The following is a 20103-nucleotide window of genomic DNA, read 5'->3' as shown; positions in this document are numbered from 1 at the left end:
AGCAATCCAACTTCTAAGGCAGGAAGCCTTCTGCCCTGTACTATAGTGCTCATAATAAAATGAACCTGTCCCCAAAATCCATTTTAAGGCAGAACTGAAAGACAATAAAAAGAATGAAGGTCACAATAGCAGTAAGACAAAGGAGTAAGACTTAGATTTGTGTGGCTTTACAGCCTATACATTGTCATTGAGAAGTATTCATTTTTACAACCTGGTGAGGTAGGTACTTGTAGACTCATTTTACAAAGAAATTGGGACTCAGAGATGTTTCTGCTTTACTGCAAGGGCCCCAGGCAGAAAGTACAAGGAGCTCTCCATTCAGTATGAACCCCATTTCACAGCTTACTCAAGAGGAAATAAATGGAAGATATTAATAAGAACTTATTTTAAAAATTCCTTATGCTCACTGCTCTATTTTTTTTAAAAAAGTATATTTCTCTTAAACTATGCTATGGTAACTAGCTCTCTCATTTCCAGACAGTAATCTGTTATTGTATATTACTTTCTTAATTTAGATGCCACCACTAAATCTTAACTTAGACTCATTCCTTTCAACAGCATGAACAGAAGCCTATACCTTATGATGTGTTCCACCATTCACTGCTGTAAAATTTGAGAGTTCAAAATGTGTTCTTTTCCGTTATATGGATAAGACCCAAATCTCAGAAAATTTAGAATTGCCTATTCTATGTCCTTTGTAAACCTCCCTTTGTTCCACTTCACTGTTCCCCTAAAATCCTGTGTTAGAACAAATCCTTTGAGGATAAGAAATGGTGTAAATTACTTTCTAAACATGCTGCCGGCAGTCTCCACCTCATGTCTTCTCTCTGCAGTATGGAATAGTGCGTCCTACCCTGGAAGCATTCAATATTACTAAACACCTACTGTGTGTCAAATTACCAGGTAGTTGCTAAGACTAGGAAGATAAAAACCTGCCACATTTTAGGAGAACTCTAGTACCTGGGGTGAGACTCACAGTTTCAGCTTCAGGGGCAGAAAAATTACAAAACATGATAGAACACGGCCTATGCAGAGCAAGGTGTCACAATCATGCCTGCCGGCTCTTGTTCACAAGGACACTTTTCTCCCTCCTGCCCTATTCTAATTCCTGTGTGGAGATGACCCGCCTGGGAGCATGACATTTTCTCAGGGATTTTGTGGTTCTGGTTCTACCTACTTGAGGATCCTTGTGACTTGGTCCTCTTGGTTGGCTCCTACTTACTGCAAAGACCTGTAATACCTTGGCCTTCTTTTGCTTGAGCTGAAAGTTATGAGTAAATGAAACTTTGCAGTTGAAAATCTGGCAGTATCTTTCTTTTCCATCTACTTCCCTTTTGTTCATCTCCCCAAATACACAAGACAATGTTCAAGAAAGCTCCTATACAAATACATGAAAGCAAGGTATGCATATTACTAGAAGCTCATCTTGCCTTTGACACTTGGTCCCCTAGCCTGCTACGTTACGTCCCTTTGCCGCCAAGTACAGGTTTGCTGGGGCTGAGCGGCAGAGCTGGCCCGCGTCTCCATGGCGACGCGTCACAAAGTATCCGAGCGCCAGCAGCCCTGATCCAGCTGGAACGAGGACCTTGAGGATTGCCTGTTGAAGCACGAATGGCACAGACTGGGCTGGAGGCCCCGTACCCCTCTCAAGGCGGCCCCAAAATCCGGCCAGGTAAGACTGTGGACCCTGACAGCCTGGAGGTGGGGTGGGAGGGTGGTGTCTTTTCTGGAGGTGGGGTACACTAGAGCACAGGCTGCTTTGGTCCTTAAGGGTATCTGCCTCTCCCCTCAAAGGCGGGACTCAATTTAAGGACAGGCTGAGAGTCAGGGAAGCTGAGAGGGCATTTATGACCTTGCTTCTGTCCAACCTTCAACAACCCTGCCAATCCTCTCCTAAAATGCTCAGGTGCTTTTAAACATACCATGGAATTCTTGGAGTGGGGCAGGAAAAAAGAGAGACTAGTGCTTTTCCAGGAGAAAAAATCCAAAGCAGGAAGCAAGGTCGGAAGCTCTGAAGACAGCTGACCCAACAGGGGCCCTGATCCCCCGGGAAGGAGCACAGAAAGTCGAGGCAGGGGTGCAGAACGCAGGGACGCAGCCCCCAATGGGATCCACAGAGGCATCGGTCGTTCATCAGCCCTGCCCCCATCACGTGGTTGTAGCAGAGGCTGAAAACTATTGCCTTCAGCTGTTGCTTGTATCATTTGCTGATTTTTCTTTCAAATTGATTTTGTGTTTAACAGATGTAGTGCTTTTAAAATTAATTTTTCATGCAAATGCAGCACATTTACTCACTCAGCTTTTTGTGTCAGCGGAGGGCCACTGTGCTGTGATGCTGGTGGCATGATTGCTGTGTAGCCAGCACCAGCCTCGCCCTTCCCATGGTAACAACAACTCTTGCAGTCTTCTAGCTGGGTGACTGTGGTTCCACGGTGGCTCCAGAGCAGTGGGGATTGTTTAACTGCAAATTCCCTAGAATCACAGTCCCGTAAGAATGAATGAAATGTGTTTCCCATTCCATTTAATCTCTGTAAATTGAGGGTAGGAAATGAAAATAATTAAGAACGAAAGCTATGTGAAACACCCAGTTTCTATATGGTGGCAGGGCAAAGAGGAGGCACAGCGTTCCTGGGTCTTCTCCTCCCTTTCCAGCCACCAGTCTTGGTTTCTTTCACTGTCTCCTCTTCCCTTCCTGTTGGGGAAATGTGGGCATCCCCCGGATATGTGCATCTTGGTTTACACCCTCTGTGAGTGGCCACCCCTGCCACAGAAGTTCAAGTCCATGAAAACATCAATGGTTCTCTAGTCTAGACTCTACCTGGGATGTTCTTCCTACTTTTCAGACTAAAATATTCAAGTGTCTACCAGATCCATTTGGATGCTACAGAAGGGCCTCAAACTCAACACAAAATCATCTTCTGTCCTTCTAACTTTTAGAAGGATGTTGGCATTCTTAACTTTTGCCAGCTCAGTTAAGAGGGTCCCAGCTGCTCAGAGTAGCAGGGAGTGCAGATCTGTTGACACCTTGGTTTGATTGCCAGGCCTCATCGGTCCTGCTCCAAAGTTCCTTTCCCCTGGGCAAGCTTCCTCTTCACATTCAGTCTGGGGTCTCTACATCTTCCCTTCCAGAAATGGTAACCATCAAAGGTGGGCCTGTTGTGTCACTGCCCAGCTTTGTCCCCAGACAGGATGAGGTTGATGATGACTGCTCTGGACTATCTACTATTAAAATACTACTACAGATTAAGCTCTCAAGTGCTGTGTTACTTCCAGCGACTGCCATAACTTACCATAAACTGGTGGCTTAAAACAACAGAAATACATTCTCTCATACTCCAGAGGCCCAAACACCCAAAATTAAGGTGTTGGAGAAGTGTACTCCCTCTGGTAGCTTTAGGGGAAAATCCTTCCTTGCTCTTCCAGCTTCTGGTGGCTGTTGGCATTTTTCAGAGGTTCCTGACTGGAGTCTGCCTAATGGTGGATTCTCAGTCCTCGTATTCCTGGACTCAGCCAACAGCATTTGCCATAGGTGATCCCTTCCTCCTGTAAATACTTTCTTATTCTGGGTGTCAGGACTCCCCAGTTTTCTTCTAACCTCGCTTACTGCTCTTCTCAGTGTCCTTCCCTGACTACTTCTCCCCGCAACCTCCTGATGTTGGCATGCCCCAGACTTCATCTCCTCTAATTAATTTCCTCCTACCTTGTTGATCTCACCCAGTCTCAGAGTTTTAAACAACATCTATACTGCACAATCTCGCACAATCATTACAAAGAATGAATTAGAGTTATACTGGATGAGTTTGAGGGATTTCCCATATGACACCGTTATATGACAGAGAAGAAAGGGATATTTTGTGTAATATGGGCCCATTTTTTTTTACTTTTTTATTGAATTTATTGGGGTGACATTGATTAATTAAATTGTATAGGGTTCAGGAGTCCCTTTTTTAAAAATGGTGAGAGCTAAAACCCCATATGTCAATGTATTTATGTGTGTATATGTAAATCAGTATATGATTACATCAGCAGGTATAAAAGTCTGGAAAGAAACCAGTACAGTTGTTAACACGGGCATGCTGGGAGGAGGGATGGGGAGGCAGATGATAATGAGCAGGGAGAAGAAGAAGCAGGAGAAAGTGTCCAGGATGAACAGACATATAAACTCTGATTTGTGTACAATCATTTCATGTGTTTACAGGTTCATGTAATGTGATGTATAAAAAATTGGTCACTAAATCAGAAACATGAGCATTTTAAGATGATAAATTTCAAATAAAATTTTTGCTTTATATTTTTACATATTGCTTAAACTCATTAAAAGTAGCATGTATGGATTCTCAAGTAAAACAACAGACTTATTTTTATGTAGGGGGAAAAACTCAGACAATTGAATTAAGCTTCCTCTCTTAGTGGAAGCCACAAGTTGGTCTTTATTTCTTTAGACTCAATATTACTGTCCAAAATGTTTTTCTCTTGCAAAATTATTTTAATTATTAAGACAACATTTGATTAATATGTGCTGGTCTCACCCTTTTAAAAGTGTTTTATTGTACTTTTAGCAGGTAATACCCACTGGGATTCCTACGCCACCACGATGAAGACTGCATTCACACCAAAAAGGGGAGCGGTGCCTGCTTTAATTCGGTACATCCCTATTTGAGTCAGATTGGCATGCACACTTTAATTTGTTCACTTGTATTCAATTATTCAGAATGCAAAACAAGTAAGAAGAGTAACCAGAGAGGGCTTATGAAGAATGCACTCTGGTAGGACCTATTGCATGCACAGTTCTACCCCAGGGACCAGAGAGAGTGCCCTCTTCAAACAATGTCCAAACCTCCTGCAGGAAAATGAAGAAAACTGACCCATGGATTCTTCCTCAAGTTACTGTGTGTCTTGGTTTACAATAGAGCCATAAGTAGGCTAATAGAATTATGCTGCCTAAACACTGAGGATGAATTGAATCCGTCACCTGAGCCGTAGTAGACAGGCAATGATAGCTGAATGAATGGATGAATGGCCAATTGTTAACACTTCTAACAACACTAGTCTTGGGAGCTGGAAGAAGTCCACAGTCCCTTTGCCCTTACCTTCACTCTTGTACATTTTGCTTCCTAAAGCAATGTTGGTCGGCAACTTCTCCAGTTCCAACTGAATCTCAGGTGGTGGGAATTTCGGTCCATTGGCTGCCTCTCTGAACTCCCTGGTCAGTGAGTGAAGAGTGGGACTAGAAAGCCCTGGTGTCTTTCATGGCATCAGGGGTAGGAGGGAAATTAGCATGGAGAATCTTCACTTGTCTGTCTTTACTCTGTAAATTGTTTCCAAAAAAGAGGATACTTTCATCTTAAAAGTTCAAATTATTAAGAAGTTCAAGTGTAGTATCAGCAAGACCATGGCTGTGGTATCGGGCAGAAATGGATTGTAGCATCGGCCCCCTGTTCTAACTTAATTTATCTCTACCACCTGAGGCAAGTCATAAGCCACCTGTGGCTCAGTGTTATGGTTGGTGGTGGTTCTGAGGACAGAATAAAAGTATTATCACAGTGACTAGAACTAGAGATTTCCTCAAAAATGTTTCATTCATTCACCCCAACATAGTATATGACAGACTTCCAAAAAGTACAGGGCTGCAAGACCCCTGACTTCCGAGTTATTGGCTACTGTACTGAGTCACATCATGCCCTTTCACTGGGAGATTTACCCTTGGACAGTAATGATTCCACCAGCATCCCACACAGCAACAGTTGTCTGAAGAAGAAACATTTGGGATGAAAGCCCCCCCCCAAAAAAAGGTTACTAATGAAGTCTAGGTCAGTGCGTCTCAAACTTCACAGAAAAGTTTCCATCATAAATTTAGATAGTTGAAAAAGATAAAACTTCAAGCCCATCCTAAATATTGACATTAAAAATAAAACTGTTAAGTCATCCCTTTGAATATAACCAATGGGTAATCTAAACACCTTAGCAAATTGATTCATGCTATATGACCCTTTTAAACAATGCACAAACAAGCTCTTCTTTAGTAGATAAATTACTTCATTTCTTTTCCTTCTTGAACTCTTAGTCCCACTCTATTTCCTCCATAGAATTTTACCATGCTGTAATATATTTTTGTATTTGAGAGCAATTTATTGATCACTCCATTATGCTTCTTGGTAACTATTTTAGTATATTAATTGAAATTAATTTTTAAACATGTCATGTGACCCTAAGTGTTGAGTTATCACAATTATTTTTAGTACACAATGGCTCAAAGCAATAAATACAATAAAAAATGTTAATAATTATTAAATACAAAAAGTAAATTTTTTGGAACTACACCTTAATGAGATAGATGGGGCTGTTTTGTTTTCAATTAGTTTATGTATCTAGCTTTGAGTGTTATTACTTTTGGAATAAGACCACATTCAACATTAATTTTTTTCTGCTTCTTTACTTTTTTTAAATATGTAGATGCTACTGTTGAGAAACCTTGTTCACATAAGTAAGTAGACATGAATGAAAGGCATCTTTAGTGTCACTCAACTCTCTGTCTGTTTTGTATTTTTAATGATTGATTGGCTGACACCATGGAAGGGTACTCATTCAATTTTATTGAAAGCAAATAATTAGATGATATGTCATACAGTTATTAAGTCATTCCCTGTCTCATTTTCTTAGAAGTGTATTGAAAAGGCATGTCTTAACAAATGACTATAAATTACATGTTACTTTTTTACTCGGAGGAAACCTATTTAATATTATATACTTAAAAAGGACTTAGAAAATGGGAACATCAGTTTAAACAAATGTTTTTCAATACAATATTTTTTTTACAAAAAGCTTATATTATCACATACTTAATATATATTTTTATCAAAATCTTGGAGCTGGAGATTTAATTCATATGTTTCACCATATTTACCTTGTCAGTAAAGTCAGTCCTTGTTGTCAAGGCAATAAGAAAAATTAGATTTGCTTACAGTCAAAATAAAATATAACTACACTTCCAGTTCCAATATATGTTAATATATGCTTTGAGGAATATTATAAGCTACTGATAAAGTATGGAATGCCTTTTTTTAGGGAAGATTATTAAAAGTAGATGGTGACATGTAAAAAGATTCAGGTCTAATATGATTTTAATATAGCCAATATTATAGCAATAAAAATAATGCAATGAAATGTATAAACTATCTGTGAAGAGAGGAGTATAATTAAAAAAATGTTCCTTAGTTAAAAATATTCTCAAGTGTCTAGAACTTTAGTGCACTTAACATTGGGGAATAATCAAATAATAATTATATGTAGAAATTAGAAATAATTTCACTGAATTCTTTAGACACCAGCTCAAACAGTCATTATTGATTTAATAAAAGATAAAGTTGTGTGTGGTATAAATTAATTGGGTTGGCAAGCCAGAATAAGGTCATGTTGTAATAGTTTACAACATAAAATAAAGTGAAGACTGGCTGCATCAGGTACATATTTCATCATATGATTGGGTTTAAAAATAAGATTTAAATATCTATTGAATGATGAACACAAAAAAATTCTTAAGACTTTTATGCACCACTTTTATCCAGTTAATCTTTAAAATTCTAGTAGCTTTGGAAAAGATTCCAGTTACATTTAAAAGAATCAGCATCACCACCCTCTCCTGCTCCCTCTACTCAGAGAAGCTTTTCTTTCCAGCTGACTACATATTCTAGAGATTTTTAAAAAACTGAAAAAATGCTTTAAATCAGTGGGGAAAAGAAGTATTTTAAGCATTCTATATTCCCTGCTCTCTTCCCAAAGGCTTCTCCCTAATGAGGAATGAATGTTTCTAATTTTTAGAAGATGGAAAACTAGATACTACTCTGAGTTTTGCCACTACAATGTACCTAAATTCAGAGCATTCTGCAGAGGTTATAATACCTTGGTTAGAGCCTCACTCTTCCCCTCTCTCAGAAAGAGGCATGAGACCTAGGCAAGGGTGCGGAATTGGGTGACAAGGGAGCTGCCCTAAAATCTAGGGCAAAATTTCCCTCCACTAGGCACCTCTCACAGTTGGGGGCTTACCCCAGGTGAGGTGTAATGCACCTTAGAAAGACCCTATGATGGAATGGAGACGGGAGAAAGGGCTGTGAGGAAGAAAGGACCCAGAGCTATGCAGGTTTGCTCCCAGGCAGGTGCCTGTTAGGAAAGAGTGCACTCAGAAATGGAGATCTGAAAATCAGCCCCTTCAAAGCTACTTGTGCTCTGTTTCCTTTGGAGAATCTTCCTGTACCTGTGATCACTTCCATTTGATTTAGGACCACACATCTGGATGACAGGTAAAATAGTCATCATCCAGCTGTGTCCCACTTTCCAGATGTATGTTTTCTTACAGACATAATCTGAGCCTAAACCAGCCCTTTTTTGGGGGTAAAAAACCTCAATATGAAATATTTTAGATATACTCATACACAACAGATCTCCAGCTATCACCCAGCTTCAATCATCAAGAACACATGGACACTTTTATGTGCACCCTCCACCCAGCCACCCCACTGGCTAATGTTGAAACAGATTCGAGGTGTTATATATCATTTCAATTCTAAATAATTTTTATGTATCTCTAAAAGATAAGGACTCTTTCAAAATATATAACAATACTACTATGTCACCTAAACTTTTTCTTAATATCAAATATAGCCAGTCAGCAATAGTTTCCCCAGTTGTGTTATAATTTAAAAAATAGTTGGTTCGGAATTACATCCAAATAAGGTCTATACATCCCATTTGGTTATTATATCTCTTACATCATTTAATCTACATGTTTCCCCCTTTTTTCTATGAGAATTTCTTCTACGAAGAAATGGATTCTGGATTTTTCTGATTTCACTCCCACTACATTATTAAAATATCCCTAGTTTCATGTATTTCCTGTAATCTGACATTCCAGAAACTTCTTCAGATTCAGGTTGAATATTTTAGCAAAAATATTAAATGGATGGTGTTGTACATGCCTATCAAGAACACATAGAACCTGGTGGTCCCTCTTTTTGAGCTGCAAATGAAAACTGCTGATCACTGCCTGGATGCATTATTTCCCTAGGGACTTGCAAAGCACTGATATCCTAATGCTTATATTTCTTCCTTTTATTAACTAGAATACTTCTATAGAGAGAAACTTTTCTTCTCTGTTTGGTGACACTGAAGTACTATTTTACAGGAAAGTACTCAGCTCTTTAAAAATGAATTTTAAAAATTAGTGAATTTCCTATTGTTATTCTTTTAAATTTCACTTTAGGATCCATCCTAAGATACAGGATTGCTTCTTTTTAGGGAATTCTAGAAATTAAACAATTTCTGGCATCAAGTCTTAAACCTATCTTTAAAAAAATGTAATGAGTAGAATTCTTTGACATGTGTGCTGTTTTTAGACTTAGTATTTAATTCTTTACTCTAATTTTCACCATCTTTCCTTGTAGTCAAAAAAGCATCCGAAGATTAGGATATACATATTCCCTTAGTGATCCTCTTCTCAATCAGACACACTACAATGATGAGTACATCTGGAAGTTATGTTCTAAAGAAGATTTGATCAAAGCTGGGACTCCTAAGGAGACTGGGAGCCACAATTCTCACACCAGTCAGGTAAGATAATACCTGCATATCTGTTGAGTGTAATACTGTATCAATAATCCATACCTGAGAGTTTGAATATATCCCAAAGATCCTTCATCATCTACAGTTATGGTTCTTCTTAGACTCTTTTTGTCCACCTTTTCACATTTATTTCTTACTATTTCTTCCCTAACTGCCTCATTTAAAAAAAATTAAAAATTGAAGTGAAATTCACATAGAGAAATTATAAGGGGAGGAAGGGAATGGAGTGGGAACCTGAAGATTAAAAGACATTTGAAAGACAAATGTGGGACAGTGGAGTATTATCTATTTTGAGGAATTTCAGTGTAAAGGCAAACTGAGAAACATTTTAGTAACTCGAGGGGGAAGTAGGGTGAAGGGAGAGTTCTCTCTTTTTAAGATGGGAGAAATAAAGGCAGGCATGGATACCAATGACAACCATGGAAGACAGAGGGAAGAATGGAAGTTGCAAGAGAGAGGTGAGAGCCTGTGTCAGATTTAACACAGGCTCTAGGGTGCCAGGTGGGGTCAGACCCTGGTGGGTGGCCTGGCAGCTCCTCTGCCATCACAGATGCGGTGGCTGGGAGGGGGCGTGATGGCTGTGGAGGTTCTCTTTGTTGGCTTCAGTTTTCTCAGGGAAATAGGAAGCAAGAAGGAAGAGAGGGAACATGGAAAGAGGTGGTAGAGATTCCAAGTTTTATATTCATAAATCTCTTTGGAGGCAAAGAGGAGAGAGAACTTGGAGCTCCCAAGGCAAAGCAGAAGTTGTGTAGCCAGCCCTAAAATTCATAGGGTCTTCTCTTCCTCTGGTCTTGTATGAAGATTTCTAGTGGAGGCAGAATTCTTTGGACTTTGATGAAATTTTCTTTCATCAAAGAAGTGACAAAGTGCCTGTGTAAAATGATAGCTGGGTAAACCAATGGCTCTGTGGACAGGCTCCTGTGCACAGCGCATCTGCAACGAGGTGCCTGGGGTCAGCACACACACACACCATTAGGTGAACCGTGTGGATTTTCTTAAAAACTCTGTTTGTATTGATAGGGCTCTTTTCACCGGACGCTACCTCCAGGTCACTCCACGTCAGTGAACAGCTACTTCCCTTTGAAAATCTCTGCTTCAATGGATGAAGTCAGAAAGGCGATATCAAATCAGTTTATTTCCCATACTAGGAGAGACTTTGTGGACAGAGCTGAAGGTAAACATGTCCGTTTCTCTTCTTTCCTGCTAATGTGCTGGGCATTGGAGTACCAGTTGCCCCTTTCTTCAAGGAACTCACAGGACAGACATAGAAAAAGGCAATTTGCTAACAGAAATAGTGAAGTATAAAAAGGTGCCTGTTGTGAGAAATGCAGGTGCTATGGGTGTACAAAATAGGAAATCTAGCTGAAAGTCCTATTGCACACATCCTTTCTAGAGAGGCTTCTTGCGCTGAAGGACAAAGACAAATGAGCCAGGTAAAGATGAAGGGATCAAGTTAAACATCCTGTTTCTAATTCTTAACTGTTTTTTTAATTACTATTTTTAAAATTAAAACTTTTATTAAACCAGTTCATGCATATACTTAAAATAGTTCCCTGCAGGCTCATAATGAATAGCAGCAATTTCTTTACCCATGTCTCCCTTACCCAGTCCTTCTTCATATTGACAATTATTTTCAGTCATTTCAACTGTTTCTTCTTATGTCATCCTTTGTATTTTAATAGAATGTTCTCATACTGCTATGTTTTAGTCCATCAGTTTTAGACATTATTACTGACTTTCTGTTATGGCTGTTGAGGATTTGGCTCCCCTATAACTCTTCCTCACTCTTCTTCCATTCATTCTCTCAGTATTACAAAATTTTGGTTTACTCAGTTGATAGGGTTTATATTATGATTATGATAATATGATATATTATAATATGTAAACATCTACTGTTGAGCCAGGTAGTATTTTATAATTATGTTTCTTTTTACTTTTTGTTTTGTTTTTTACTAGAGTTAATAATTTTTTCATTTGCTTAATTTTCTATGTGCCTGTTGCTAATTTTTTCCAACTGTTTTGTCACACACTTACCAAGATTTTTTTCCCAAATACAGTTTCAGACTTTCTATCAGTCTGAGATTTTCCCGGGGAGCTGACACTCTCCCTAAGTCTCCTTTAATCTAGAAGAGTTGCTCTGTAAATGTGCTGCCCAACGGTGCCCTGGGACTTCCTTTTTCATCATTTTGGGCATTTCTCTGGTTTCTTCCTGCCCTGAATCTCATTTCCTGAGTCCACATTTTCTCTGTGTTGTTCCCCCTCCCTCATTTTGTTGAAACATGTCTTCCAGTAGCTTCCTCTGAAAGGGAATGTGGGAAGAAATTGTTTGGGTATGTTCTTTCCAGTCTCAAATGTCTTTTTTTTCCTTCCTTATCCTTGTTTGATAGTTTGTCTAGGTATTGAATTCTAGGATGGCAACCATTTTCCCACAGGTCCCTCAAATGACTTCTAGCACCAGGACTTCTATGTAAAAGACTGATGCCATTTTGATTTCTGATTTTTTTCATAATTTTTTCCCTGGATGTTCTCAAGATCTTCTCCTTATTCCTAACACTGTAAAATTTCACATTTGCATGCACTAGTGAGACTCTCATTTATTATGTTGGACAATTAGGACCATTTAATCTAGAAACATATGTCCTTTGGTTTTGGAAATTGTTCCCATATACCCTTTTCCTAGGTTTCTTCTATTTCTTTACTCTATTTTCTTCTGGGACTACTGTGAGTTGGTATGATCCTCTAATTTTCTTATATTTTCTCGCTTAGTGGCTTTCTCTTTGTATTTTGTTTATTTGAAATATTTTTAACTTTTTCACCCAACTCATACAGAATTCTTAATTTCAGTTCTCATGCTTTTTAATTTCCAAGACCTCTTTCTTCTTCTCTCTGATTATTTTGTACAAATAGCATTCTGTTCTTGTTTTATAGATGCAGTATTTCTCTTATAAATTTTAGGATACATATGATTTACTTAATTTTTAGTATTTTCATCTGTTCTTTGCTTCATCGCTATTTTCTCTGTGTCTTAATGGTCTAATAAAAAAATGTTTTTGTTTATATATACAAGGGAATGAAGGCAGATTTAATGCAGCTAATAAAACTTAAGTCTCACTTCTGTAGGCTCGGTTTTTTTTTTCTTTAAATGGTTTACCTAAAGTATTAAGCTCCAGGTTTCACAAATTCTACAAGGGAGGTATTCAAATATGATTGGAAACCACATACAAGGATGGGTTTTGTTAGCTGGTGCTTGACTTAGGTGATGAGATCTCTTTCTATTGGGAAACCCCCAAGTGCCAGTATTTGTAGATCAGTTTTTCCAGAAACGTAAATGCTTGGTTGTTGGCATTGAGAGCAGGACTCGGGTAGGAACTGAGAGTTCCCTGACTGCTGTTCATACTCGACCTGAACCCCTCTTTTTTTTTCTGGTCCAGAATCTTACTACACCCTTCTCCAGTTCCTGGCATACTGGAATCCAGTGCTTCTTTGGTTCAATTTTGCACTGAATAAATCTTTGGTTAGGAAGGGGATGGAATCAAAAACCATCATATTGCAGATAAACATTAAGGGTCATGGAAAAATATTTGAAATGCCAGCAATTTTTAGTACTTTTGTTTGCTTTTAAAGATTTATTTGTTGATTTTTAGTGAGTGAGGAAGGGAAAGAGAGAGAGAAAAAGATCAGTTTGTTGTTCTACCCATCCATGCATTCATTTATTCATTCTCAGGTGTGCCCTGACTGGGACTGAACCCACAACCTTGGCTCATCAGGACGATGCTATAACCAAAGAACTACTTGGCCAGGGCCAGAAGTGCCAACATTCTTAAAAGATGTCATTGAGCTTCCAATCAAAATTGTTCTTTTAGCATGTGCAAGTTACCATGTCCCCTTGCCTAAATAAATACTGAACACCTGTCAAAGACACCCTTCTAAATCTCTTAATTCCATCTGTTTCACTCCCTCCCCATGGCTACTACCTTAGTTCAGGGTATCTATGTCTCTTCCTGGGATGGCCTCTAATCCAACTCCCTTTTGTGCTTTTGTCTCCTCTAGTCCATTGTCCATACTATAGGCATAATGAGTTTCTAGGTGTGCGGTTGACATCACCTTCTAGCTTAAAACCCTTCAATGACTCCCCATTGTCCTCAAGGTTCTGTGCACTCTGGTCCTTACCCACTGCTCCAGCAATTCCTCCTGTCAGTCCCCACACTATTAGATTGATTGCCTTCTGTCCTCTAGACCCACCAAGCCCCCTGCAGCCTCACACCTCACACACACTGCTGTTCCCTGTGGACTGCTCTCTCCCTTCCTTCTTTTAGCCCATGTCTGTCCATTTAAGTCTGAGTGTAAACCCTATTTCTCTCCAACGAGTCTTCTCTCATCTTCCAAGTTTGGATCGATGGACATCCAATATGTTTTTATAGCTCCTCTTCTGCAGCATTTATCATATAATGTTGTAATTATCTTTTTTTGTATCTGTTTCTCTAAATACTTTAAGCTTTGGAAACTCAGGGACCATGTCTTACCTGAGTATCCTCAGTATTGAATTATGGTGAATGAATGAGAAGCACTAAAAGGTGGTTTTTTTCTTGAGAATTTCAGGCTTGCAAAACTCTGCTTGGATGATTCAGCTGCAGATAAAAGCAACAGGACTGGTTCTCACTTGGCTATAGGTTATGTGCCAAGGGTCCTAGTGGTTTTGAATAGTCCTTTCTGTAGATTTACTTTTGGACTGGGCCTTTCAACAGATGTCATACTTAATCTTAAAGGGGCCAGTTTCTCTCTTTGGGCTATAAGGGCAGTAGTATATGTCATCATTACCAAGTGGAAAAGAAACAGGTGGGACCTGAGCTTCTGAGGAGCAGGGACAGTCCAGGCCTTGGAGGGGTGGTTAGCTTTGGACCAGGTTGTCTTTTTTGTCGATACTTCAATACCACTAAAGGGCCTTTAGGTATTGGTTGGGCCCATATATATCAGGAACTTCTCTCCTTAATAATGCCAAAGAAACTCATTAACATGAAATATTATAAAGACAATGAAAGCATTAGTTGAGAAGAACTAATAATGAAGAATTATTTGAAGCATACATCACATAGCAGTCATTAGTGTGTGCTTTAGATTAATTGCTTATCTATAGCAATTATTGTCTGATTTTTCTTTTGTTCACTCATTAATTTAGTAAATATTTAATGAGGTCTATTATTGAGATAAGTACTAAGGATCAATGAAAATACAACTTAACCTTTATCTTCAAGGGAACTTGCAGTAAGTATAAGCTCTGATTATTGTCTTTTCTGGGTCTTCATCTCCTATCTCTCTACTTCTATGCTGGTCCATTCTGGTTCACATGGGCTAACCCCTCCAGACCCTAACTTGTGTCTCCTGCTTTACCCTCAGCTACTTCTCCCCACAGTGCATGCCTTACACTCCCACCAGCCAAATTACTTCATGAATACACTGTGTACTTTTTGCTTCAGTGTTAGTCCATTGTCAAAGCATGCCATTTGCTATATCTGCCTTTTAATTGTCATCTTCCTCCCCTTCCCCTAATAGAGCTCATTACACTTTCTCTGGGCTTCTGCAGCACCTTATTCAAGGCTCTGAGTCAATGACGCTTAAGCATATGAGAAGCTTGTTCACAAAGTAAGTGCCTGGGTCCCACTTTTAGAGACTCTCAGTGTCTGGGATGAGGTTTCAGCAGGTGTGATTTGGAAAAACCATCCCAAGTAATTATGATGGATCACCTCCGTGTGCTAATTATTATTTCTAAGTGTTATGCTTGCAAGACATCATATTCCATATGTGTTTATCTGGTATCTATCTTTCTAATCATACTTGTTTGAGGTTGTCTTAAGGTAAAACAATGACTTAACTGTCTTTAACCTTTGGTATAGAACACAAGTAGGAACTGAACATATTTGCTTTTGAGTAGTAACATCAAGTATTTCAACAGGAATTTTTCTCCTATAAAGCTATTAGTAATCTACAAAAATCAAGTTATAGATGGTACTTACTAAGAACAATGCCAAGTGATTTTCCAAAAATATGTCAAGGGATCTCTGATTTTGAGCCGTAGAGTTTCCTCCTTTCTATAACCTTGTCTTCTCCATGGGCAGCTTATGGCTTCACTGAGTACCCACACCCTCTCTTCCTGAGTCACCTAAATTGAAAGTGTGCTTATCTAGACTGAGATCATTTTTTTAAAAAATCAATAACAAAATGCTTCTGCGTGCCAGTAGATGACATCACATATTGTTTGATATACAACATACATTTGAATGTACTTTGAAAAGACCTCTTGAAAAACTAATTTGGAACAAGAATTGAGTTTAGTTTCAGTAGTAATTAGCACTGTTTGGACACTGTTTGTGACATCCATGGTTTGAACATCTTTGTCCTGAATGAAGCTGGGGTTGTGCAATGCGCTTGTGCACCAACATTTTGTAGCAAGAATTAAGGGTGAACTCATCTAGGTGAGATGGCTTATGACTGTCTCCTCTGTAATCTGGTAGTGTGCTTATGGGACCTGGTATTCAATCAGTGCTTAATAAATATCTAATGATCATATATTCAAAGAAATAACAGTGCTATTGTCCACTAAGGACAATGATGTTACATATACCTCCATCAGTAGAAAGAACCAGCTTTGAGTAGTTCTTTCCAGGTAAGGGTGATGAGATGCAATGCTCCAGCTAGGGCTGCCAGATGCAGTACATAAATAAACAGGATGCCCAATTAAATTGGAATGATATATGGTAGATAAATACCAAGTACTTACATGATCTTATACTAAAAAATTATTCACTGTTTATCTGAAATTCAAATTTAACTGGCATCCTGTGTTTTACATGGTGACCCTAGGCCTATCTGAAATCTCTCTCCCTTCACCCTACCCATGCCTTCTGTGTCCTCGGAGCAGAACATAGAGCACTTCTAACCCATATAAAATGCATTCATTAGGAACTACTTCTAATCACTTGAGCATATTCTTCCTGTGCCTGATAAAGCAGAAAATTATTTCTTGGTTGAAATTGACCATACCTTTAAATACAAGAAGAGTGAGGTTTAGTGTGATAAATTGGAAGCTACTGCCAGAGCAAAATGGAAGGAAAATATGACACTATTTAGAAATAGCTGAGAAGCAGTAATCATTGCCTTTTACTTCTACCCTACCCCAGCTCAGAAGATCAAGAAAAGTTCTCAAATGTTTCTGGAATCAAAAAAGTTACTACCCCACCCTGCAGACACTGAATTTCGACGTAATTACCAAGTTCCAGCTAAAATTCCTGAGTTTCAGGATTTTAGTTTCAAATATGGATGCTACTCAAGCCTACCAATCGCTTCTCAGGGTCTAGGTAAGTGCACTTGTAGCTTTTAAAACAACTTAGTAAATATTCTCCCGTTCCCTCAAGACTCTTCTTGATCTTTAAAAAAAAAATTATTATTGTTTAATTATAGTTCCCATTTTCCCCCATTATTCTCCCCTGCCCTACCCACCCCCTCCCACATTCAATCCCCCCACTCATCCCCACCCCCCCCATTGTGTTTGTCCATAGGTCCTTTATACGTGTTCCTTGACTTGACCCTTCCCCTTCTTTCCCCCATCATCCCCCTCCCCTCTTCCCTCTGGTCACTGTCAGTTTGTTCTTTATTTCCATGTCTCTGGTTCTGTTTTGCTTGCTTGTTTGTTTTGTTGATTAGTTTCCACTTATATCTTTATCTTTCACCACCTGGCTTAGTTCACTTAGCATAATACTCTACAGTTCCATTCATGCTGTCATGAAGGGTAGGAGTGCCTTCTTTCTTAGATTCCTCTTGATCTTAATAAGACTGGCAAAGAATGCCAGTGATCCCTACATGGAATTAAAGCTATGCCTCTGTGGTACCTAGCCTCCAACTCAGGAAATGAGTAAATCTCAAAGAGAACTGCCTGCTTATTCCAAGAAATGAGTATATCGTCAGCTTGGGAGGAGCAGGTGTTGGGATTGGGGGACATTCTCCCCCATTATAATATGAAAGGAAGGATTCAGTTGCTATAAATTGATAGAGAAAGAGATTAGGTGGGAATGAAATTAGCCTCGTTATTTATTCACTGAAAGTTTATCCACAAGGCATACCTTTCAAGCATCTTCAGATTAGAGGAGTGTGTGTTTGTGTGCATGTGTGACCCAGATTTCTATTTTGTCAAAAGAGAAGTTTTTAAAAGTTCTGTGATCCAGCTACCTCCAAGGTACTGGTTGAGAGGATTCTTGGGTGTCATTCTGAGACAGTGGTTGATTCCTGGCATGGAGTTGGGACCAATAGTACTTTACACAGAAATCACTGAACATACGCTTATCATCTGGGGTTAGAAAGTAGCCAAGAAGTTACTTGGTCTATCAGGGATGTCCAACCTGTGGCCTATGGGCCACATGTACCCAGGATAGCTGTGAATATGGTCCAACACAAAATCATAAATTTACTTAAAACATGAGATTTTTTTTTTGTGATTATGTGTCGCAATGTATGTAATGTCTGGCCCAAGACAACTATTCTTCCAGTGTGGCGCAGAGATGTCAAAAGGTTGGATACCCCTCAATCGTCACATCCTATGTGAGTCACAACTATACTATCCTTGCCAAGAGATGATATTATCTCTGCTCAGACTCTTCAGGGGAGTGCTCATCCCCAAGGAGATCCTTCATTCTGAGACATTTCAACTGCTTGAAAGTTCTGAACAGCTAAAACCTTCCATGTTCAACTTCTAGTCATTGGTTCACTTCTTCCCTCAGAGTATAAATCTATCATTCTATGAAAATCTTATGTATGCCTTCTAAGTCTCCTGCACTGAAAGCATTCCCAAACCCTATAAACACTCTTCTTAGGATGTAGCATCAAGCCCCCTCACCAGCTGGTCCCTCCATCTGGCCAATGGTCCATTTCAAGGAGACACCTGGAACCAAGGCAGTATTTAAGGTATGCTTAAGGTTTACAAAGACTGGACAAGTTGTGGACAGATTCTCACATAATCTTCATTGCTTTTTTTTAAATTTTATTTTAATTTATTTTTTCAAATACATTTGTCTCTGCCTCCCCCCCTCCACCACTTTCCCTTGCCCCCTCCCTCCTTCCCTCCCTCAGCTCTTCTCCTTTGGTTTTGTCCATGAGTCCTTGCTATATGTTCCTTGACTTGCCCCTTCCCTTACTTCTTCCCCCAACCCCCCCTCCTTCCCTCTTGTCTCTGTTGATTTCTTTTCCTTTCAGTGTTGCTGGTCTTATTTTCCTTGCATCTTTGTATTGTTGGTTAGGTTCTGCTTATAGGTGAGATCATATGGTATTCATTGCTTTTTTTAAAAAAAAATCTCACAACTGTCAGAACCCACATTCAATAAGCAATGTTCAGAATTGAAGGTCAGTGATCTGTACCTCACACCTCTGTTAGTCTGAAAGTGCAATGAGTGCTGTCAGCAGATGTCATCCTTCTTCCAAACTGCTCATCCTATGGCACCTGGGGGAAGCCCCTTTATGTGTCAGTCCCAGTCTGCCCAGGAGGTGACATTAAAGGTAAACAAAGCGGGTGGGAAATGCTACCATCCTAACATGCTGACCTGCAGAGGAGTCAGTTCCAGCAAAAACATCTCTGAAAATGGTGGTCAAACTCAACCTTCTGACTATCATCTCCAACCCCTCCCACCCCAACAGCAACTGTGCTGAGTCACAGCCACTCTGCCTGGCCTGAATCACTCACACAGTGCTTTCTGTTCCAGAGCCATTAAAGGATGCTGAGTAGGTGCAAGGTGGGGCTCAGGGCTGTCAGTGATGTGCTCAACAAATAAGGGTAGGAGTTCCTCACTTGGTAATAGCCTCCATGTCTTTCTTTCCTGTGTGTCCCCTAAGTCCCTTCCGTGCTGCACAGCCACATGAAGAATCAGGACCGCACAAAGAAGCAGACCACACAGCAAAGTGATTACGGCAAAGCCTACCTGGATTTCTTAACGATCTTGAACTCATTTACTCCTTCTCAAGTAACAGAGTACCTGCAAAATGTTTCCTACACAGGTAGGATGAGGTCTTGAGCTACTCGTTCATGAATTTACAGGTTATAATACATCTCTTTACATCAAATAGAAATTATTCTAACTTCCAGCCACAGGAGTTAAATGTTCACAAAAAGAAAAATATTGCCTCAAAAATATCCATAGTTTTTGCTCAAACCTAAACCCATTGAAAATAAACTTTTCTTGAAAGAGGACCCAGTAACTATATCTCCACTTATTAAAAAGTAAACAGCTTTCCGTTCCTTTCTGATCTTACTTACCTGTGCTTGAATTGTTCCTGAGTGACTTTTTCTCATAGTTAATGGTTTTCTCCAGTGGCTTTTTGTACTGTCTCATAGTTTTGTTTTACTCAGTGTAATCTTTATTTCCTGTTTGGTGGTACTTTTCTGTGACAGGCTTTTAGGGTAGATGAGTACCTTCACGTATCACGTACTCAAAGAGAGTAAGTGTCATG

At 39.4% G+C, this 20103-nt stretch overlaps 1 protein-coding gene across 1 annotated transcript; it reads left to right on the top strand.

Annotated features, from left to right (window-relative positions):
• Positions 1–1611: 1611 nt before the first annotated feature.
• Positions 1612–19667, top strand: TEX26 (testis expressed 26). The gene is made up of 6 exons (XM_054577090.1): positions 1612–1672; positions 4563–4644; positions 9438–9603; positions 10636–10789; positions 16791–16967; positions 19489–19667. Exons 1-6 carry the CDS (start codon positions 1612–1614, stop codon positions 19665–19667), a joined length of 819 nt encoding a protein of 272 aa, XP_054433065.1.
• Positions 19668–20103: the final 436 nt, after the last annotated feature.

This window comes from Pteronotus mesoamericanus, unplaced genomic scaffold (genome assembly GCF_021234165.1).
Source record: "Pteronotus mesoamericanus isolate MK-2021 breed Mesoamerican mustached bat unplaced genomic scaffold, CSHL_Meso_final contig_41, whole genome shotgun sequence".
Classification (NCBI taxonomy): Eukaryota; Metazoa; Chordata; class Mammalia; order Chiroptera; family Mormoopidae; genus Pteronotus; species Pteronotus mesoamericanus.
This window is presented reverse-complemented; position numbering and strand designations above follow the sequence as displayed.

Bases quoted from the DNA above. Each gene is read 5' to 3' on its own strand.
- TEX26 (XM_054577090.1), top strand. From the start codon at position 1,612: ATGGCACAGACTGGGCTGGAGGCCCCGTACCCCTCTCAAGGCGGCCCC. The intron at 9,604-10,635 runs GTAAGATAATAC...TTGTATTGATAG, and splicing joins ACAATTCTCACACCAGTCAG to GGCTCTTTTCACCGGACGCT. The intron at 10,790-16,790 runs GTAAACATGTCC...ACCCTACCCCAG, and splicing joins CTTTGTGGACAGAGCTGAAG to CTCAGAAGATCAAGAAAAGT.